The sequence below is a fragment of the Pelodiscus sinensis genome, chromosome 1 (genome assembly GCF_052426305.1).
Source record: "Pelodiscus sinensis isolate ZL-2025 chromosome 1, ASM5242630v1, whole genome shotgun sequence".
NCBI lineage: Eukaryota > Metazoa > Chordata > Testudines > Trionychidae > Pelodiscus > Pelodiscus sinensis.
In genome coordinates this window covers 90,356,430-90,379,702 of record NC_143052.1, presented here as the reverse complement: position 1 = coordinate 90,379,702, position 23,273 = coordinate 90,356,430, and the positions used below count along the sequence as shown (strand labels likewise).

General features: G+C 45.9%; 1 protein-coding gene across 1 annotated transcript; it reads right to left on the bottom strand.

Moving 5' to 3' along the window:
* Window positions 1-336: 336 nt before the first annotated feature.
* On the bottom strand, window positions 337-21,868 carry CYP2D6 (cytochrome P450 family 2 subfamily D member 6). The gene is made up of 9 exons (XM_006120509.5): window positions 21,506-21,868; window positions 12,941-13,112; window positions 11,373-11,525; window positions 9,999-10,159; window positions 9,700-9,873; window positions 7,928-8,069; window positions 6,369-6,556; window positions 5,181-5,322; window positions 337-3,304 (listed from the first exon to the last, which is right to left on the bottom strand). Exons 1-9 carry the CDS (start codon window positions 21,716-21,718, stop codon window positions 3,126-3,128), a joined length of 1,524 nt encoding a protein of 507 aa, XP_006120571.3. The 5' UTR covers window positions 21,719-21,868; the 3' UTR covers window positions 337-3,125.
* Between the last annotated feature and the right edge of the window lie 1,405 nt (window positions 21,869-23,273).

Below are 23,273 nucleotides of genomic sequence, written 5' to 3'. Positions count from 1 at the left end.
GTCTGCTGGCTAATCTCCCTACACCCTATACAGGGCTATGGGAAACAGTGTAAGTTAGCTGCTTTCCTTTTGGGACAAGGGATTTTTAGGTTAAATTTGTTTTGCTGCATACACATAATTCAGCCAAACAGCTAATCTCATCTACTGCCTACCCTACATCTCAATTTACTTTGCAATTCCCTGTAAAATAACCACATCCTCATTCCTTGATTTCTATTCACACCGTCCAAATCTCCATTCTTACAGTAACATAGAGCATGTTGCCTGCCAATGAATGCCATGCAGCACCAGAGGCAAGCAATTTTCAAGAACTAAAGAGTCAGGAAGTAATAAAAATTAAAGAATAAGAGTCTTCTTTTTATTATTTTTACTAATGTGTATAGTGTACACAAGTTATAACAGTCTTTCGCGAGAGCAAATTACAGGGTTAGCATAGACAAAAAAAACCCAACACTTTGAGACAATTTAGTGACAATTCCTCCCAGAAGAGCTTTACCATAAGGGTTTCTATTCCAAAGAAAGCATGCCAACACTTTTCTAGGCTGAATGAGAAAGGAATGTGTATAAAATGGAGGAAGGAATATGTCGTGCACAGGAATAGTGGAATATCCCTTTAAAATTGTAAATAATTTGCTTTTGTGCTTCCTTAGAAGCTGCCAGAGCCCAACCAGATCAGCTTTGAGTACATGGAGGCCTCTCACTAAACACTTGTTTGGATTCCACTGCAGACATGTGGTTCCCTCATGTGTGTGTGTAAAGCAAAGGTGAAAGTTCCTCTAGTCACAGCAGCGCTTGGGCGCTCTGCTGCAGGAGCAGGTGCAGTGTGGGGTGCACTCCCAGCTGGGCCCTGCTGGCTCTCAGGACTCTCCTGCAGGCTGGTGGTGGCCCCACCAGCACTGGCTGGTCATCAGGCAGCTCAGGAACAGGAGCAGCACAGGACAGGGACCTATCCACCACCTCTCACATGCTCCCCTACACAGACACATATCTAACCTCCTGCCCAGAGTCCCCCCTCAGTCCCCTGCCTTGACTCTTGCACTCCCCCTCCACACATATCCCCCAGCTTACTGCTGAGCTCCCTGCACTCCACCCCACACTTAAATTTCTTACAGCCACTGTCATATTGCATACCTCAAACTCGTCCTGAGGTCCCCCCTCCCAAAAGGGAGGTTGCTATGTGACAGTAGCAGTAAGAAATTTATGTTACTTTCACCCCTGATCACTAGAACAAGGACAAGACAAACTCAAAACTGGATTTACATTAAACTATAAAGGCCAGAGGCTCAGCTCTATGGACACAGCTCTATGGAAGTCAGATGACATCCATGGAAGATGTGATGAATTGTCAACACCTAATCTGAAATCTCTGCTAAATCTCCAGGAATAGCATCTGCAGCCAGTGGCAGCCCATCAATACAGGTGAACTAGCCGGTCGCCTAGGGCGCCGAGATAAATGGCTATTGAGGGCTTTGGAGGCGGGGGCGCCGATCATGCGTTTCGCCTAGGGTGCCAGTTGCCGGCAGCTCGTCTAGGGCGGCTGCTGTCTGCAGCATGGACAAGCAAATGGAAAGTGCACATTAGTAACCAATGTATCTAACAGGAAGATCTCTCTTTAAGAGACCCCCTGGGGGGGGGGGGGGAGGAGTAAATTGTGTCTGGGTCACTGTTGCCAGGCGGATTTAGCTCTCCATATCCAGAAGCTTCTGGAATTGGGTGTGGTGGTTTGGGGGTCTGCTCCAATAAGGTCTGCCCCTGTTGCTGGGGTCAGACTCCACCAGGGCAAGCACAGGGGGCTGCTGCTTGTCTAAGGGAGGCTGGTGTGAGCTGGGAGACGCTTTGCTCAGGGGCAGAATGCAAGCTGCTGTCCCTCACTTTGCAGCAGGTTAGTGAGGTTGTTAATCCCCTACCAGGGAGCATGGGCAATGTGAATTATAGCAAGGGTGAACTCGCAGGGAAAAAGAACTTTTGCTTTCATTGTATGATTTGTATGTTGCTTTGATATTAGCCAATGGATTCTAGTTAGCTTTCTTAACTGGGGTGAGGTGTTTAAATAGTAACAGGGAATGAGCCCTTTCTATTTCATTTGTTCTCAGTTTTTGTATTTTCTTGTAACAGGGTTTTCTTTAAATCTGTATCCTTGTGACTCAGAGAACTGAGTGACTGATTAATCAGCTGACTGATTTTATGGATTTAAATAAATAACTTTATGTTGTTAGTTCCTTTTGGGACTTAATGTGAGGAGGTTGACCCTGTGCAATCCTTGCTGAAAATCTTCACAGACTGAACTCTGGATCTCCAGTGACTTTTGTGTGGGAACAAAAGACAGGACTATGCAGCACTTTAAAGACTAACAAGATGGTTTATTAGGTGATGAGCTTTCATGGGCCAGACCCACTTCCTGAGATCAAATTGAGTTAGGTTTTGTAAGGCACTGACGGAGGGTAATGAAGTAAAGTATAGCCCATCTGAGGTTACACTTTGAAATTTCTTCTCAGGGGACCATTGCTCTGGCCCTGAAGAGAATACCCAGGGAAAATTCTAGAAAATCAAATCACACCCTTTAGTCTCAGAGATTGAGTTTTCCATTTGAACAGCTGCAGTAAACTCATTAGATGTTGCAGTGACAAGCCTGGCAGGCTCTTGATATGCTTATGTAATTACATGATCATTACATGCATTCCATTATACATTGACCATGGATACTGACTCACAACTGGAACCTACATTGTGTGCATGGGTAAATAGCCTCCCTTCAGGTAGTCACTGAAACAGCTTCAGAGAGGGATTAAAATGATGATTAATCTCAAAGAGATGCTGCTACAGAATGAAGCATACACAACAGTAAGGCCAGGTCTATGCTGCCGATCTAAATATCCATGTAAGTACATCTCTGTGGAATGTGAAAAATCGATACCTTTGATCAACGTAATTATATGGATCTAACCCTGGTGTAGACAGCACTATGTCAGCAGGAGAGCTTCTCCCATCTCCAGACCTGCTGCCTCTGGGGGAGGTGGATTAACAATGCTGACAGGAGAAGCTGTCCTGTCAGCCTGTGAGGATGTTTCAGTTAAGTGCTATAGCTCTCCTAAGATATATAAGGAGAACATGGCAGAAAACTGCACTTATCTTGGGACAGCCTGGATCTGGTAGGGGTATGGGGCAAGTGTCGCAGCAAAGTGTCCATCCTCTCGAGGTCTGGGCTGGCCTTCAGGGAGACAGAAGGTGAAATGCTGCAGAAGGCAGGTGAAGAAGAGGAAAAGCTCCATCCTGGCCAGCTGCTCCCCTAGGCAAACACGACGACCTGCAAGAGTGGGCGTGAGAAAAGAGGGAGGAGGCAGAGAGAAGGGGGATACAATACCAAATATAAGTGACCAATCACTGTAGGTGTAAGACACTTATTGCGCACCCACAGGTTGGAGGGAACAGAGAATCTGCCTCCATCTGCAGCAGATGGTGAGTCTCCCTGTTCCCAGCCCCGTGTAAACGGAGTACATAGGAAATAATTAATCAGACCAGTCAATGTGCTTTTCATTTCAATTCCCTGTCTCTGATGGTGGCCAGCACCAAAAGCTTCAGAGGAAAGTATAAAACAAAGGACTCTGTCAGTTGATTTGGAGAGAGGAATTACTGACTAATTAGGCTGACTCAAAAGAGTTAGACACACTTAAATACACATTCAAAAGCTTCAGAGGGGTAGCCCAATTAGTCTGTAACAGGAAAACCTTAAAATCAACAAATAGACTAGTAGCATCTTAAAGACTAACAAAACATGTGATGGTATCATGAGCTTTCATGGGCACAGCCCACTTCTTCAGGTAACTTCAGATAAATACACATTGACATTGGGCAACTGTCAGCTCATTAAATTGGCATAACTCTCCTGAAGTAAAAGGATCAATGGTAGTTTACACCAGTTGAAGATCTACCCCTTTTGCTCTTTGTCTTGTAGACTCTAAATGAGCAAATAAATGCCTTTAGATAAAGAAATCTGAGGTGGGACAATATGACTGTGCTACCAGGCAGGAGATTTTGGTTCTAGTATGATTTGGGTTTCCTGGATTCAAGGCAAGTACAAATGATGCACTTCACAGGATAGACTGCTGTAAATCTTTGCAGTTCTCCTACAAACATGGTCACCTCACAGCCAACCTGAAAGACATTACTGGTGTCATATATACTCCCATATCCACTGCAAAATCCTCTCTCTAGTTGTTAGAAAACCTTTATGACCAACCTCCCACATACCTCTTTGGTCTAATCTCTTTGAAGACAGGAAATTTTGAAGTCTCTCACTTGATACCTCTAGTGAACAAGCTATGGGTCAGACTTATGTTATGAGCTGGGTGAAATCTTGTGTGGCACAGAACCAGAATGGCTAATTGTTCCAGATTCAACCTTTAGAAACATATTAGTAGATAATGATCGTGTTTGTGTGTGTATTGGGGGGGAGGGGGACAACGATTATTCTTAGAGGTTGACAATGCAACCAAATGGTTCCTGCCTATGCTGTATTGTTAGTCAGACGGGAAAAGGAGGTGTTAACATATTCACAGGAACTGTGACTGTACTGATATCATGGTCATTTCTCTTTGAAGTGTGTAGTAAGCTACCTGTAAATGGGAAGTTGCTATATGTATGTAGATGTATTACCAATAGGACCTAGAAAATAGGTCAAGGCTGCTATTGTTCACCAAAGGATTGCATGCTGTCAGGGAGGCTGTTAGACAACCATAAAAAAGAACTCTAGAGCCTTGATCCTTTTGTTATCTCAGCCGATTTTTAATACAGAGGCAGCAATGTGAGATGGCAGAGGGTTCCCCAGATGTGGGGCCGAGAGCTCACTGGCTGCCAGCCCTGCGCCCAGGGACCATCGGATAATCATGTAACCACTAAGATTTAGTGCGGTTACTCAACTGTTAAACAATATCTAACATCCCTGTTACATATGCCTCTGGAGCAAGCAGAATTTCAAAGCTAGAGCTTCTGCCTATGAGAAAGGAAGAGGGGGAGCTATTTTGCAGATTGCATATCAGGGTACCACCAGAGCACTGTAGAACTGGCCATGTTCAGCACAAGACTGGGTTGACCTTCCCCTTGGGGGAGCTGCTTTCATGATGGGACACCTTCCATTAGAGGATATCTGCTCCTCTCCCAGCTGCTCCTCCCTTGGGACTTACCTGCAGAGAAAGGCAAGAAGGCCTCTGGCTTCACAAACTGCCCATCTGCATCCAGGAAATGCTCTGGGTAGAACTGATGCGGCTTCTCCCAAACTGTTTCATCCTTCAGTACTGAGGACAAGTTGGTGATGACTGTCGTCCCCTGACCCACCCCAGAGAAGAAAAGGGTTCATAAGAATGTCACATGAGAGCAGGCCAGCACCTGCACTGTCAAGATCCCCATCTCAATAGTGGTTATAGTAGAATGCTTGAGTGGAGGGCACAAAACCCATCTCAAGTACCTAATTGAATGGTATGATCTTATAGTGCAGTGGAGAGGGACTGTTACAAGATCCTAGCCAGTGTGGAGCGTATGCTGTGCAGCCTGACTCCCTTGAACATTGCACACTAGCTAGACTACAAGTATGCAGCTGATGTTTTTATTGGCTAATGAGTTCATGTGATGAAAGTTGCTTCTTTTCTACTCCCCAATTCCTTCAGATATTTTCTAAAGATAATTTTTGCTTTAGTCACAGTGTGCTGATTGAGAGATTCCAGACTACAATTCTCCCTGTCTTTTCAGAGAAAGTTAGAGCTTTTCCCTCTCCCATGCCTCAGCCCTGAGCTACAGAAGCTTCCTCTAAGGAGAAAAGTGTAATTTAGTATTATATGGTTTTGGTCTGTCCATGGGACTGTTACGTAGGACGGCAATGAGCGGCCATCGTTGTGTCTCTTGGAACTGGACTGAGATCCACAGTAGTATCTGAACAACTTCAGATAATAAAGAGTCTTAGTTGACACTGTGCTGGATTTGAAGTGGTGACCTTGTGAGAAGTTTCTAGATCCCATTCCACATTCCTTCCAAACAGTCTATCAGCATTACCTTCCTCCATCTACAAGCAGATGCACTGAATGTTATTAGGTGCCCAAGACAAAATTACAATCTACTTTTGTAATGATTGCAGTGCTTAGTTGCGTTTCTGGTAGAGTCCCTGTTTTATGAGATAACCAAAGACTTATTGAAAATTGAGATAACTATATAAAAAAGGCCCAAGCCCTTTCAAAACAGCACATTTGATAACTCAGCAATGGTTGTATGATTCAGGGCCCGGTGCTCTACCCCACTCTGCAGGGAACCTTGGGGAGATTTGCATATGGAATGTCTGCAAGGGGAGAGGATGTTTGCGCCCCCTGCTTGGCCTGAGATACCTTTGGAATGAAGAAGCCTTGGAGCTCGGTGTCCCGGTATGTCATGTGGGGCACTGCAACAGGAACGATATCCCCATAACGTTGAGTTTCGTGGATCACAGCATTGGTATAAGGCATGTTCACTTGGTCCTCCATCTGGGGTGACCTGTCCCTGCCAATCACCTTATCAATTTCCTCTTGGACTTTAGCTGGAAACAAAACAGTGGAACTGTTACAAGACCCTAGCCAGTGTGGAGCGTATGCTGTGCAGCCTGACTCCCTTGAACATTGCACACTAGCTAGACTGTTGAAGATGATGTAACATATTTAATGATGCACGTCAACACCATAGAGTTGAGGAACCTACAGATTAACCCTTAGGGTATAAATTCTCTGAGGCATGGATTGTCTGTTTATTATTATTTGTACAGTGCTCAGCACAATTAGGAACCAATTTTGACTAGAGTCTGGGTGCTATTATCATATAGAAGAAGAATTAATAATGTGGTTTATATCAGCACTTGTGAGCCACCTTCCTATCAACCACTGAGCAGTTTACAAGTGAAGTATCTCTAGGAAGTGAGTGCTCTAAGTGCCTGGGAGGTGGCTGGTGATGGTGTCTGGGGGACATGTGGATCACAGCATTGGTGCCCCCTTGGGGTCAGGAAGGATACCCAGCTGTGGGATGAGGACATGGCTCTTGTCTAGACAAACTTTGATCCATGTATGGACAAAGGTAAACATGGTTCTTATCTGGACAAAGTAATGTGGAATTAGGAGCAGAAAGAGAATTACACTCATCCTTGGTTACTCAGGCCAATTTACATAGTAATTCTCCATTATATGGGTTAATAAGCTGTCAAGGTTAGAGACATCCTACTTAATCCATACTGTATTTTATCAACTTGTGCATAGGCAACAACTTCTTAATTTCCTCAGAAGTGCTCCACTCCACCCCTTCCCCAAGGCCCAAACTGCACTCTGCCTCTTCCTGCCCCCACTCCACCCAGTCCTCCAAGCATACACTGACTTTGCTCAACTTCCCTGCCCCGCACAGTGCTTCTAGCATGCCGCTGAACAACCATGGGTTGGAGGCTCTGGGAGGGAGGGGAAGGATGTGATGAGCAGACATTCCAGTGAGTTCTGTGTACACACTTTTTTCCCCCATGGATGCTCCAGGGCTGGAGTCAGTAACTGTGCACTTGTACATCTGGCATTAGCACGTTTAAACAGGTTAGCATTTATCCCTAAGGAAGCCCTAAGAGACAGAAGAATTATCAAATAGTTACGAGGATATCAAAGTGCACCTCACAAAGAAAACTAGTGAGTTCTCCTTGTGACGCTGAAATCTTGAACAAGAGTTTTCTCTCTCCTTTCTCCCTCACCACAGATCTTTGCTGTCCCCCACAGAGTATTCCAGTGGGATGATTCCCCCGTTACTTCTGTGACTGCTGCTATAGCAGCTTCGTAACCCCTCCCCTTTCCCCCAACACAAAGATGACAGCAGATGCCAAGCAGTTCTGAGTGGGAGCTGCAGCATTGGTAGAATCAGTCACATCTCCACTCGCCCTCTTCCTTACACTGAACGTCAGGATAGAGAAGTATGTACAGCAACGCCCAGCGCAGGGTGGTGGAGGTCGTCTCAGTGCCAGCAGAAAACAAGTCAACTGTTACCAAACGTTGGTTGTTCTCATTGAAACTGCTCCCCACATGCTCTTTAGCCTAAAAGGAACAAAAGAGAATGCGCTGTTCTTACATCAAAACAGGAGTTTCAACCATATTACAATGTTTCATTTACATTTTTTTCCTAAATGAAATGTCAAAAGTGACATGTTCTCATATTTCATTGAAAATTTTTGCGACCAGTTGTTGTAGAAATATATAAGCACAGATGAGATTTTTGTTTTGGAATGTTTTTCCAAAGTGACGAGTTTTGTTGGGGAGAGAGAAGCACAATTGCAGATCATGGCAGTTCATATTCTCACATTGAAAGGTTTAATTTTTCGCAGAGTGCAGCACAACATGTTCATGACAACACACCATAATGACTCCTTGGCCACACAGATTTCAAGGTGTAATCATTTATCCCCACACTTCATGAACTTCATCAGAGATAAAGCTCAGGACTTTCTGCTCTGAAAACACAGGTTGTGTCTTCGCTGCAATGTAAGCCCAGGGATAGTGGCACCTGAGTCAGCTTACCCTGGGTTAAAGAACCAGGACATGAACATCCACAGTAGGGTGAGTCAATAGGCGGACCATAGAACAAACCTGTACCACCAAAACCCCATTTAAACAGACACTGAAGTGTTTTAATTTCTTCTTTATCATTATTTTTATTATTTTCTCTAGAGTCTGTACTTTGCCAATATCTTGACTGAGAAGTTTGGACCATGCCAAAAAATAATTGACTATCACTGAAAAAGTCTACACAGACTGTCAATCCTGTATTAAGAATTTTCTAATCCAGACATGAACCTCGGGCTCTGGCTTCCACACTGTACCCGACAAAGCTGAATGAAACCAGTCATATCCCAGACTCCCCAGCATCTTCCCAGAATGTGGCTGCTTTCACTGTGACTGTGGGAAAGCTTTCAAGCTAACCCTGAACATTACAAGGTGTTTGACCAGCATACCAGTGTCTTAGGATAATAATTTTTTAAAAATATTATAACAATTAATTTATATATATGTGTACACACACACACAAAATTAAAAGTAGTAATTTCATAATGAAAAATGTAAATGCGCTGTTCTTACATCAGAACAGGAGTCTCAACCATATTACAATGTTTCATTTAAATTTTTTTCTAAATGAAATGTCAAAAGTGACATGTTCTCATACTTCATTGAAAATTTTTGCGGCCAGTTGTTCTAGAACTATATAAGCACAGATGAGATTTTTGTTTTGGAATGTTTTTCCAGCCTGGAATTCCCAACAGCCTGCCTTTGAAGGAAGCTGTGACTTGGAAGGATGACATCTTTACTGTGACCTTTCCCAAAATGATTAAAAGTGTCTCTAAACTGGTTGGCTTACATCAGTGTTGTTCTACAGCAAAGAGTACCCAGGTACAATACCCACTTGAATCAGTGGAAGTCTCACCTTTGACTTAATTGGTTATTGCATCAGATCAGGCCATAAGTGCAATCTCTGTGCAAAGTAAAAGCTCCAAATATCAGCCTATTTAGCTTATTACTGAGCTTGAACTCATTAGATAAAACAGAAGAATGGAACCCTCAGTTGCACACAGAAGTTCTATTAAGGGTAGGAGTTTGCTTGTAATAGGCTAACAGGAAGTGTTCCCATCACAGTTAATAGAGCCAAGAAGAACTACACCTCCTCTTCTCCCACCTTTTCGATCTCATGTAGAAAAACATCAGTGAAGTCTCTCTTTTGGGTAGGATTCCAGGTCGCCTTGTGCTCCTTCACTAGCTCATCTGTGAAGGCCAGGAGCTTCGCTTGTGATTGGAAGACAGTCTGTGGCACTCCGGGTATGTGCAGCAACCAAGGTACTACTATGAGGAACTAAGATAACAGAATCAAAGCAAAAACCATACTCTTTAACTCCCAGAAAAGAATAATTAAAATAAAATCTTACTGATCAATCAAATGGCAGCTTTTTACTGATCAGTTCATATGTGCTGGGTTACCTGGGGCAGGAATCCACTTTCTTCATTCAAGGCTTCTTCAAACACACGGAGCAACCTCTGAAATTTCTTATTGTTATAGTCAAAGCGCTCACCATAGACGAGGAAACAGATCACGTTGCTAACTGCATTGTTTATAAGAAAATGTGGATCAAAAGAACGACCTGAAAAACATACAGAGCCAACCAAAGACATTAGGAGACACATCATCATAACCTGCCCTTCTCTTCATGGAAAGTATTAAGCAAGAAGCTCCCCTTGAGGGCAGGGGACTGGACTTGATGACCTTTCGAGGTCCCTTCCATCCTAGTATTCTATGATTTCAAGACTGCAAATGGAGCAAACATGTTAGAAGTCCCTGTCATTCAGGGAAATTAAGATCTTGCCACCTCTCACATACTAATAAAGATGTCCTGGTCAATATTTGGAAGAGAGACCACCATGGAAAATGTAAAAATTACAGGTTTGTGCTGTGGATTCAGTTATTGGCTCTCATCTCTTTGCCTCAGTACTGAACTAGTGCCTCCTGTGTAAAGACCAATATTACTGTGCTGCTTAAGATCTTGTTTTTAAGACTTCATGGCTTGTTCTGGAAGGGTACGTCTAAACTACATGCCTCCGTCGACGGAGGCATGTAGATTAGCCAGATCGGTAGAGGGAAATGAAGCCGCGATTAAAATAATCGCGGCTTCATTTAAATTTAAATGGCTACCCCGCTCTGCTGATCAGCTGTTTGTCGGCAGATCGGGGCAGTCTGGACGCGACGCGCCGACAAAGAAGCCTTTCTTGATCGGCACAGGTAAACCTGGTTTCACGAGGCATACCTGTGCCGATCAAGAAAGGCTTCTTTGTTGGCGCGTCGCGTCCAGACTGCCCCGATCTGCCGACAAACAGCTGATCGGCAGAGCGGGGCAGCCATTTAAATTTAAATGAAGCCGCGATTATTTTAATCGCGGCTTCATTTCCCTCTGCCGATCTGGCTAATCTACATGCCTCCGTCGACGGAGGCATGTAGTCTAGACACACCCGAAGAGTGTTAGTATTGAAGCCGTCACCACATTCCAGTGGAGGTATTTACATTCTATCAACATAGTTCCCCTTTCACTTTCAGTTGGAGATGTTGGGCTTTTTTAAAAAAAAAATCCCATCACAAACTGTCATGTTAAAATAGCTGTCAGGTTCAATCTGATAGGAGGCTTTATGATGGTACTGCATGAAAGATCATTGTGTGTCTGGTCTCCAGAGCACTTTAGTTTCCTTATGAAATTTGAGCTATTGTGTTATTTCTTCCTTCCTAATCTGTTGTATTATCCTTTTGTTTCCTTGTGTATGGGAGTTAGACTGGTCCCTCTGCCCCTTCTTTTGGGTGCCACAAACCTTTTTCAGAACAGATCGCAGAGCATAGAAATCCAGTTTCCTCAATCACACGCTGTTCCAGGGATTTTTTTCCCATCCCAAAGTTCCTCAAGGTGGAGAGTGTAAATCTCCTTTGCTCCTTCCAGGCGTGTCCATATCTTGCAACCACCAACCCTGGAAAGTATTAATAAAGAAAAGACACAATAAACTATAGGAGCACAGCATGCAAAATTCACTGGACAGGAACAAAACAGGGCTGACTTGGAGGGGCTGGTTTGTGAGGAAATACAAAAGGAACTGAGTATAGCTTGCCTAACTGGCAGCTAATGAGAAAAGTTATTGATCCTTCTTAGGTGTAGCTGGTTAATGGAGAAGGGGAGGGGATTATTCAGGGAGGTTCAAGATGTAGGAAGAAGCAATTAGATGAAATTCAGGGCCAGATTCACAGCTAATAAACTTGATTTGTAAGCCACGCTATATTCAGAGGGTGAGAGCCTGAGATTGGGTGCCAGAAACATTTCCCAATGATTAGATTGACTAAACTACTCGATAGTCTCTCACAGTAATGGATGCCCCATCACAAATTATTTAAAATTGGATTGTACAAAGCACTGGAGAACATAGTATACAGAGCAACCTTGCATTGGCCAGAGTATGAGACAGGACAAGGCTGAGAAAATAGGCAACACATAATGGGAGCCTAGCGGTAGGCTAAGCTTCTCCAAACCATCTTTGATAATCCTCTTTACCATGGTCTGAGGCAGTGGGTGGACTTGAAGCCCCTCCAAACAGGCAGGATTTGGGGCAGCTCTGGCAGGTGGGTAAATGGCTCAGGGGAGTGGACTAGGGCTCAGGGTGGCTCAGGCAGGCAAAGGTGTGGGCAGGGCTCTTCCAGCTGTGACGGGGGCTCAGGGCTCCTCTGGCCCAAATGGACAAGAATGGGGAGGGGGAACAGCATAGGGGCAGGGCCACAGGTGAAAGTGACAGGTCAGGAGAGAAGCCTCCTCAATGAGAAGAGGGAGGTTCATGCACTGCCCCTGGTTGATAAGATATGACTCTATAGATATTTTTCAGCTCTTCTCTTTGTTATGAAAGTGCTTTCAGATAATAGAGAACTCCAGCCCAACCAACCTCCTTTTTAGGAGACATTTGTTTCTACCCTCCCCCACTTTCACTCTTGAGTCCTGAAAGTTCCCCAGCAGAAAGCTCCGTTTTTGTTTGTTTTGACAAGTCAAGGGAGGTACCCGCTTAGTGTGAGGGAGTTAATGAGACAAGAATATGCCAGTTCTGGCAATGGCAGCCAATTGGTATTCATTATCATCTACGTTCTACTGAATGTTTCATAATGGCCAAGTCAGTATTTGTAGCAATGCTGCAGTCGGGAGTGAGAATCCCCATTTTCATCTAGTCTGACTTCCTCCTCATGAAAGGTCGCACCAGAGGCTGACTCCAGCAAAAGCGATCTCTGCAGAGACAGGAGAGGGAAGCAGCTCGCTACCTAAGCCCCTTCAACCTCTCCAGTTTCTGAAATGATAAGGCCAGTCCCTCTGCAATGTTGCCAGAGAACTGCTGGGTACCAAGGTACTTGCCTTCGGAGTTCTTTCCATAGCCCAAGTGTTTATATATAGGAAGGGGTGGTCGGTCAGCAAAGTCCTCTGCTTTCTGGACCAATGCTTCCCTTATTGCCTGGAATCCATTCACTACCACCAGATTGTTCCAGCAGTTCTGAAGACTGTAGACGTTTCCAAATTTTTTACTCAGCTTCCAAGAAAAGAAAGAAGGGAAAATACATTGTTAGAAGCTCAATGATGCTTAATTTTGCTGGAACTCAAAGCCTGAAAAAGCGTTATTGTGTACACTCTAACTTTGATGGATCTCAGAGCACTCTTGGGCTTGTTAGTTAATCACTGATGTGCAGCTACTTCTGGAGTGGAATAATTCACAGCAGTATTATGAAGGGAGTGAAGAATACCACCACTACAGCTGAATGTTCAGGAAGATTGGATGTCAGCAGAACGTAACTAGCCAAGTTGAAATTTGGCCAAGGATTTTGTCAAAGTGTCAAAAGGTTTTTAACAACTACAAGAGGTCAGGACCTCTCTGTGTCATAAGTATGGATTCTTCTTAAAAATTATGTGGTGGTGCTGGTTTAAGCACTGACACAGGGAGCTTTCTACAACACTTCCTACAGCATGTGTCTTTGCACAGGAGTTATCCCATTCTAGCACTGACCAGCCCCATCTTGCTTAGTTTATGAAATCTAATGTTATCACAGAAGGTACTGCAGTGCTGGCTAGATACATGTGAAATATACATTACCAACATAATGGTTGGCGGCATGGTGTTCACTGCCATGCTGGCAAAAAGGTGTCAGCTCATGCCCAGGCTGCAGGCACTAGCTAAGAATTAACAAACTCATACCTGGAGACCAGACCAGTTCACTTGCATGTTTGTAATATCTGCTCAGAACTTGTGATCCTAGGCATGGTACTCCCCTCTGTCCCCCTCCGTCGGTCCCCCCCCCCATCCCGTTCCGAAAAGCTATCAAATCAGCTGGGTCATCAGGGAACATCACAGTACAAAGAGTTAATTAATGACCCAGTTGCACCTTGGAAATGCTGTGTTTCAGGAAGCTTGTCCTGTGCACTTGGAAGCTGAAAGAAGGGAATAAAACAAATATACAGGAAATGTTTCTGTCTTTGCCTGTCTGATAGGGGGATGTGAATGACTAGTTGACTAGTCGATTTGCTTATCAGACAGTTGACACACTAGCCGATTAGTCACTCCCCCCCCTTGCTGCCTCTATCAGAAAGAGGCAGTAGGGCGGGGCAGGGAGACGAGGGGGTGCTTCATAGCTGCAGTACCACGTGGAGCCCGGGACCCAGAGTTCCCATCTGGCCCTGGACTGCATGCGGTGTTTCAAAGTGGCAGTGCCGCATGGAGCCTGGAATCAGCTGGGGACTCCCCCACTGATGCTGGGCTCCATGCGGCACTGCCACTTTGAAAGGCTGTGGGGAGCACGGGTCTAGCGTGGGACTGCTTGAGTCCCCCACTGGTCCCGGGCTCTCTGCAGCGCTTTCGCCTTTGAAGTGTAGCAACAGCCCTGGGGCTGTTGCTACACTTCAAAGGAGGAAGCGCCCTTACGAGTAATCAAATAGTCGATGCAAATTGCATTGACTATTTAATTAGCCAATTAATCTAAATTTAACAACCCTAGTCTGCTCTCTGACAGGGCAAGAGAATCCCAGGGCTGCCAGCGGGATCTGCCAAAAAAAAAACCCCACTTTGAATAGACCGATCACTAGAACTCTGCCACTCTTATATTTAGATAACACATTTATAAGTATATGTTTGCTTGTTTGAACTGCCACATCTTTCTTATTTCTTTCCTACTATACCAACCTTTAGAGCATCTATAATAGGACTGGCTACAGTAGTTGTCAGTGGTGTAAGATCTAGGGTACCAACCAGATTGGCATAAGCTTGGGACGGGTAGCAATCTGAATTTTTTTTGGTGTGATTTTTTTTTGGTGAACATTTATCGGTAAGTCCAGCTTGTGTGGTTGGCAAGATAGACTGGAGAGACCAAGGGGACTGTCTGTGACCCTGTGGTAAGATTGTTTTAGTGATCCAGAGGTGCTAGAACATGGGTAGGGAAAGGAGAGGGAAGGGTGCTCCCCACAGTGGCCTGGGAGGCTCTTACCACAGCCAGGTTTGGGCTTCCAGGCTGGCCAGGGAGCAAGGCCTCAGAAGGAGGAAGAGAAGGAGAGAGAGTGGGGTCACAGAGAGGGCCAGGCCTCAGGGGAACAGGAGAGGTAAGGCCACAGAGGGGTGGAGCCTCATGCCCTCCTATTCCGGCACTCCTGTCTAAGGGTACGTCTAAACTACATGGCTCCGTCGACAGAGCCATGTAGATTTGTTTGTTTGGCAAAGGGAAATGAAGCCGCGATTTAAATAATCGCAGCTTCATTTAAATTTACATGGCTGCTGCGCTGAGCCAACAAACAGCTGATCAGCTGTTTGTCGGCTCAGCGCATTAGTCTGGACGCTCCCCTGTCGAAATGAAAGCCTTTTATCAACATCCTCGGTAAACCTCATCCTACGAGGCATAATGGGGATGTCGATAAAAGGCTTTCAGGTCGGCGCGGAGCGTCCAGACTAGCGCACTGAGCCGACAAACAGCTGATCAGCTGTTTGTTGGCTCAGCGCGGCAGCCGTGTAAATTTAAATGAAGCCGCGATTATTTAAATCGCGGCTTCATTTCCCTTTGCCAAACAAACAAATCTACATGGCTCTGTCGAAGGAGCCATGTAATCTAGACACACCCTAAGAGTTCACATTAGTTACACAGGTTTGGTGAACTCTACTTATAGAACACACCCCCAGTTCGGGGTGTGTGCTGTGTTTTTGATCTTCTGCCCTGATATTGACACTCTGCTCTGAGACAAGCCCTGACAGTCATGAGCTACTCCAGACAGTGTGATCGGGGGAAAAAAACTCTCTCTTAACCTATGTGTGATATATAAGCGCCCCCTCCCCCAACATAGGCTAGAAGATGACTTATTACCTCTGTGATGGGCTGTACCAACCCCGCACTGGGGCTGAGAGGGTTAACCTGGCTCATCTGACCAGGGAAGCCCCACCCACACAGCTCTGCTGGGCATGTTCCAACTGGAAGCCAGTTATAAAGTCCTATGGAGATGCTCAGCTGGGTCTGACTGCCGATGGGGAAGGAGATGCTGCTGTAGCTCCAGAAGAGGAACTGCTGACAGACCAACCCATGGAGGCCCATCCACAGAGGATGTCGGGAGAGGCCCCCCCATCTGGAAGGAAGAGCTAGAAAGGATTACTGGAAGAGACTGGTAGGAAGTTGCTCAGGACGGGGAATTGTACTCCGGGAGGTTGGCATGTTTTGGCTGGATTCCCTACTGAACTAGTGGTGGTCCACTCTACTGCTGAGAGGGCTGTGGGACCCAGTGGAGAGGATGGGCCCAGGTTCCCTTACCCTCTCCTTCTCAACCCCCACAAAGGGACTGACAGCCATTGTTACAGACGCCAGCTGTTAAGCCACACTGCCCTGATAGGGGGGCATTGTTATGGACTTTGGCTGCTAGGCCACATGGGCCTGAGAAAGAGGGGTGTTAGCATTAACTAGAGAGAGACCAGGCTAGGAGCTTGGCCCAACAGCTCTGCTGGTTGGAGAAGACAGTGGGCGGAACAGTGACATGTGGGGTTGAACACTATTTAAGGGGCATGCTTCCCTCTCCCCTTTGGGAGGAGGATAAAACACCCTACGACAGAGGCTGTCACCTCTGTGAAATGAAATTTAATGATGATGGAATCCTACCTAATTCTGTTCTGAGCATCACAGCAGATGGCAGTGACCCTCAGAGACCGGGAAATGTTATTGTAGTGATTAGTGCCCTGGGGCAGCTCTGATTCAATTATTTTGGTAGGGAAAAATATTACACCCATACCCGAAATCCTTAAATCGATACAAAAACGGTGTGTAAACCGAGAATGTGATAGTATACGCATTTAAAGGGTTAACAGATGAGCCTGGCCTGTATCAGAAGTAGCAGCATGGGGATGGAGGGCAGCAGGTAGGACCCAGTGCTTGCAGGGAGATACCTTTTAAGCGGGCTCCCCACAAGCACTGGCTCCTGGGGAGCCATCCCTTCCCCCCCTATGCTGCTGCCTCTGCTGCTGCTGGCGGGGGGGAGGGCAAGCAGGAGCTGGCCTATTCTTATCCATCCCTCTACCTTCTAGTGCCCCCCCCCCCCAATGCTGCTGCCTCTGTATCATAAGTAGCAGCACTGCAGAGATGGGAGGCAGCTCTCCCATGTTTACAAAAAATGCATTTCAACATGCCTCGTGAAGACAACTCATACCTGGAAAAGGGAAGGGTAAAGGTACAGACCTTTTCCTACACTCAAGGGAAACCTGAAGAGGGGGACGTCTATGGAATTGCAAGTGTTCAACTAGCACCCAGCAACTTTCAGGTTTTAAACCAAAGCAAACCAAGTAACTTCACTGAGATCCATTGTGCTTCTAAGTTCATGGCAAATCTGAGTTTTATTCTTAACTAACTTGAGTTCTTTCCTGTAGCCAACAATTGTGTGATTCAGTTCAGGAGGGATAGTGCAAAGTTCTTTAAGATACCTTTGGACTTTCCTGATGTGTGTCAGTCCAGGCCTGTTCCCTTGGAGTGATTTAAATTAGCCTGAAGGCCTCTCTCAATTGTGGCAGTTTTTAATGGCCATGAGACACAATTACAGTACCTGGGATTCTGCAGAACAGACACCCTAACCCATGCCCACCCAGCATTGGCTTATCCATACTCTGCTGTGGCTAAATATGCTGTGACTGGCTACACCAGCTCTCAGGTTATTTTGCACAGTGTGTCTAATGGAAGCAAGACCGTGGGCCACTGTACTCTGGTGACCGGCATTGGAGAATAGGCTTAACATGTAACCCAGTTTTGGCTATTATTTGTGGGATTTCTTGAGGATTGTACACTTCTGAGCCAAGAATTTAGGGACAGAAAAACCACAAGGCGTTGTTTTGTGTGTGCATGAAAAATACAAAACCCCACACTGCTTTGTGTTCCTGCTTTCCTCAAAGCCACATGGCCATCAGTCAGTGATTCTGATGCCCACACAACGAGGCATTGTGGAAAAGCACTGACAAACAGTGCCAGGCATTCTGGGCACTCACCTCATTACCAGAAAGATACTGATAAAGGAGGAGAAAATTCAGAGAAAAGCTACAAGAGAGATTAGGTAGTTGGATGGGCTGATTCATGAAGAAAGGTAAAACAGTCTAAATATATAGACTTGTGCCTGGTTGAATAGCTAAGGTGGTGGACTATGCTTCCTGCCTGCCAGTATTTGATAGGTGCAAATGACAGATGGAAATTGGGTTGGGTGAAGGAGTAATGGAATGAGTCTTAAATAATGGAAATTTTTCTCTGGACATCAAGAAATAAATCCTCAGTGAGAGATGTATCAGACTGGGGGATAGTTTCCTTGGGGTGACATTGAGATGAGGGCTAAGGGAGTCTGTAGCCCCCCTGATGCTTGAACCCCTGTATTTCATATTTGAGGTTTGCTTAAAGCACACGCCCTTGCCTCAGACCTAGCTCTTAACTGCAATAGAGCGTGTACTGCTCCCAGTTTTGCCTTTTGGGCAGGAATTTGTTTATAAACAGATGGAAGTAGGGTAATTAATTCAAGTAATTGTAGGGTTGTAATTGAAGTAATTGAAGGATCATTATATAATCATGAAGACATTGCCAGGTACTCCACTTAAAAGATGTGAAGCAAAGGGTAGAAATAAATGGTGGTGTGCTCCAAGGGTCTGTGTTGGGACCAGTGCTGTTCATCTTATTATTCAAGGCAACAGAAATGATTGGAGGTAAGGTGCTGCTTCCATGTGAGGAGAGATTAACAAGACTGGGACTTTTCAGCTTCGAAAAGAAATTACTAAAGGGTGAAGTGATACATTAAGAGATCTAGAAAATCATGAATGGTTGGTGAAATAGAATAAGGAAATGTTATTTATTCCTTCACTAACAACACAAGAAGGTCACCCAATGAAATGTATAAGCAGCGGATTTAAAACAAATAAAAGAAATTATTTCTTCATGGTCAACCTGTGGAACCTCTTTCCCAGGGGATGGTGGAAAAGCCCAAACAATAACAGGGTTCCAATAAGAAAAAAATAGTTCAAAGAGCATAGTTCCATCAGTGGCTCCTAGCTACTAGGGATGGTGTCCCTAATTAATATCTGTTTGCCTAAAGCTGAGAATGGGCTACAGGGGATGGATCATTTGAGGATTGCCTCGTCTGTTCTTTTTGTTCATTCCTTCTGAAGCACCTGACGTTGACCACTCTTGGAAGACAGGATGTTGGGGTAGATGGACCATTGATCTGACCCAGTGTGGCCATTCTAATGTTTTTACATAGAACACAGATGTATCTTTTCCCCCATTCCTCTCCCAAAACTGAGATAGAGCCCAGGAGTCCTGACAGTGTCTCTTTTTCTCTCCGCAGAATTAATAACGTACTAAGAATATACATTACTATTTTAAGGCTAACCAGGGGCCTGTAAGTGACTTGCAACAAGATGTCAGAATACGTTACTATTAGAGCTGAGTGGCTATAATGTTTATTATCAGAGGGGTAGCCATGTTACTGTGAATCTTGTTATCTCTTGTCTTACTCTTGATTGGTACTCTTTTTTTATGCCTGTATATTTATACCTGCTTCTGGAATTTCCACTACATGCATCTGACGAACTGGATCTTTGCCCACTAAAGCTTATGCTCCAATAAATCTGTTAGTCTATAAGATGCCACAGGACTTCTTGTCGCTTTTATGTTTATTTTATTCTTTTTTATACAGGAATTTAGATACAGTGCTCCTGTTAGCTAATTGCTAAGTTATCTCCTTAAAAAGTAGAGTTTTCAATTGCCTTAATAGTCCCTGAAAAGAGGAAATGCGTGTGTGGTGGGGGAAAGAAGGATGGATGGGGTTGATTCCCCCTTTCACACACACACCCTTGATTTGCTGCTTGGCTTGTACTGAGCATGCTCAGTAACAGGCTGAAGCTTCTGTCCTCAGTCTGCTCCCCCACCCCCATCTTGGCATACAAAGGTCACACCCTGTAACAAAATCTGAAATGGCACGCCTGCCTAAGGAAAGTAATGAAAACCTCAGTGCTGTTTCTTAAAACTGGATAAAGCTCTCAGAGGCAAACCACTAGAAGTTAGAGGAGTGGGTAAGAATAGGCCATTTCTATCTTTAATTTCCATGACTCTGTACGTAAAAAGAGCTGGGTTGCTTTCCATTTGGTGAGAAACACAAGAAAGCGAGATGAAATTGTTCCTAAAAACGTGGAGTCAAAAGCACCAACGGGTCAATAGTGCTGCTTTGTTCCACTTTTGCAGAGAGTCTTAATCATCTGTGGTGATTTACAAGGAAGGCTGTCGTCTGTGCCTGCACCTGCCCAAGCCAGAGAAACTTTTGAATTAATGGATCTGAGCAGAGACATTTTCACATCCAATGAATCTGTCACTAGCACTTTTCATCCCAATGGCTATTGCTGATACCTAAAGGAACCACTTCACCCGCCACTGAAGTGCAGCCATCCCTGCGATGGATTCAGCATCTGTTTAATAGGCCTAATGCTGTGCAACAGCCCTGCACACTACAATGTCTCCAACTGAACTTACAGGGAGAATGTGCATACTGTGTCTGCCTGTACTCGTGGAGCTGTGCACAGTGAGTATCCCTCTCCTCCAGCGCTGTCCCTCTGTCCCTACAGTTGCAGAGAATTCTGCTGGACTTTGGAGTGGTACATTGTACTCTGGTAATAGAGATGTAGCCGCGTTAGTCTAGTCTAGCTGAAACAAAAAACAGGACTATGTAGCACTTTAAAGACTAACAAGATGGTTTATTAGGTTAGTCTTTAAAGTGCTACATAGTCCTGTTTTTTGTTTAATTGTACTCTGGATTCTAGAGCAAGAGCAAAACTAGAGCAGCTAATCAGAGCATTAAAGCCCCTTCTCCCCCAGGGCCATCATTAAGGAATACACAGAATACGCAGCTGCCTAGGGCACCACTAAATTTGGGGCACCAGCTGCCTCAAACAGGTGTGCCCTAGGCAGCTGCATATGCAGGCCCCCAGGCACAGAGGCAGCAGTGGAGGCCTGGACAATAGCAGGAACCCTGGGTGTGGGCCAGCGGCAGAGCCCTGGGTGGCAGCCAGGACCTTGGGTGTGGGGCCGGTTTTGGAGTCCCAGGGGGTAGCCAGATCCTAGCGCTGGTGACAGCTGGGAACCCACGTAAAATGTGTGGGTGTTGCAGCACCTCTCTTGTTCTCATATCTATACCTTCTTGCACTGCTCCTGTCCCCTCCCCCTCCACAGCCCTGAGTGCAGCCCTCACCCTGTGGAGCAGCTGTTCCTCCGCTACACACACACACGCCTCTGCCTAGGGCACTATAAACCCTAAGGACAGCCCTTGTTACTGGGCTGGAAAAGTCCTGTACTTGTGAGAGAACCCCCTTCATTTCCCCTGCATTACTGAACCTCTACCCACTGCCAGCTCCGCTCACCAGCATGTTGTACTCTCCAGCCCTCTGGCACTGACCTGGGTAAAGGAGAGGTGCGGGTTGTGGTAGTCGATCTGCAGCATCGTCCCAATGAAAGGCAGCGAGGTTGGCCCTGGTGGGTAGCGGCTCCAGCTCTTCCTGCGTTTCACAAAATCAGTTAGCAGGGCAAAAACGATGAGGGCTATGCCCAGTGCTGGGAGAATTTTCCTGCAGGATAGAACCTGGGACCAGAACTGCAGGAGCAGTTCCATGATCTGTCTCCTCTGTGCCCCTTGTGCTTTTAACTCTCAGTCCCTGCCTCTTTTTACTGCTCCAGTTCTCTCACTCTTTGCTGTTGCTGTCTCTGTCCGTAGTTTCCTCCCCTCCCCAACCGCTCTCCCGCCCTCCTTCCCTTTCTTTATTTCTCAACATCCCTCTCCCCCCTCCCCCTCCCCCTCCCCTGGCTAATGTCACAGCTTGAGGTTGCTGGGCCAGAATTTCTCCTCAGCCCATTAGCCCCTCCTCTGCATAGAGCACAAACCCACGTGGTAGTGGTACTGGAGCATGGCCCAGCCTCTGTGAAAGGGGAGGGCATAGGTCCATTGCCAGCACTTATAGTATCGCACAGGAAGGAGAAAAGAATCTGTGAGAGCTGTTAGGCTGGGCCATGTGCCAGGATCAGTCTCTCCTAGGGCTTGAATCACCCTTGTATTCAGAAATAGCAAACCTTCACCTTCAGTGACCAGACGTCCCCATTCTAGAGGGACAGATATTCCCTCTGGATATTTGGTACCTTTTCTTACATAGGGTCCTATTACCTCCCTTCCTCCACACCTTCCTGATTTTTCACATTTGCCATCCGGTCACCCTGTCTTCACCATTTCTCCTCCCTTGGTTGGCAACTAGAAACCAGTTTTTGCTGAGCCCTTGAGAGGTTGCTTAAAATAAGTTTAACTAAATCCGAGTCCTTCTCTTTTTTTAAGGGACAACCAGCTACAGAACGCGGAGGCTTTGTCTACGCCTATTGGCAAATCGGAGCTGCGGGGATTGATCTCCCATGATTTAGCACCATGGTGTCCAAACAGTTCTGAAACAGTAAGTGCTATAGTGGCTATTGCTATAGCAAACTAGTCACATTCAACTGGCCAAATAGCCACATGTGGCTAGCGTGTTGGACATCACGGGTTTAGTGCATCTATTAAAGACCTGCTAAATCAACCACTGATCACATGCCTGTCGATTCCAGTACTCCACTGGGTCAAGAAGAGGAAGGGAGTCAGTGGGAGAGTTTCTCCTGTTGACTGCATGCAGGGGGGGATGCTGTGGTAACTTGATCTAAGGCAGGGAGAGCAATGATTTTTAATGGGAGGGCCACTCCAAGATATTGGCAAGTGGTCAAGGGCCACAATTCTACTAGCTCAGCCTCCAGAACCCTCCAGTACTGGCCCCACCCCTGGAGGCCCCAGTGCCTTCCTCGCCCCCTCACCTAGCCCTGCACTGCCGCCCGTGTTGCAGTGGTTCTGGTACCCCAGCTCCAGACCCACCACCCAGAGCCTCCCCTCCCACTGCAGCTGTTGGAGAGGCGTGTCCTGCCCAGCCTCTCAGCCATCCAGCACTGGTCAGGAGCAGGGTCTCTTCAGGCCACGGAAGAGTGGTTCCCTGCACAGCGGGAGGGCCACACAGAACGGGATCTCCTCCCTGCCATGGAAGAGTGCTTCCCTGTGCAGTGGGAGGGCTGTGCAGCACCGCTCCACATAGCCCTCCTGCTGGGCAGAGAAGCGCTCTTCTGCAGCCAGAAGTAGACCCCGCCCCTGCCCAGTGCTGGTT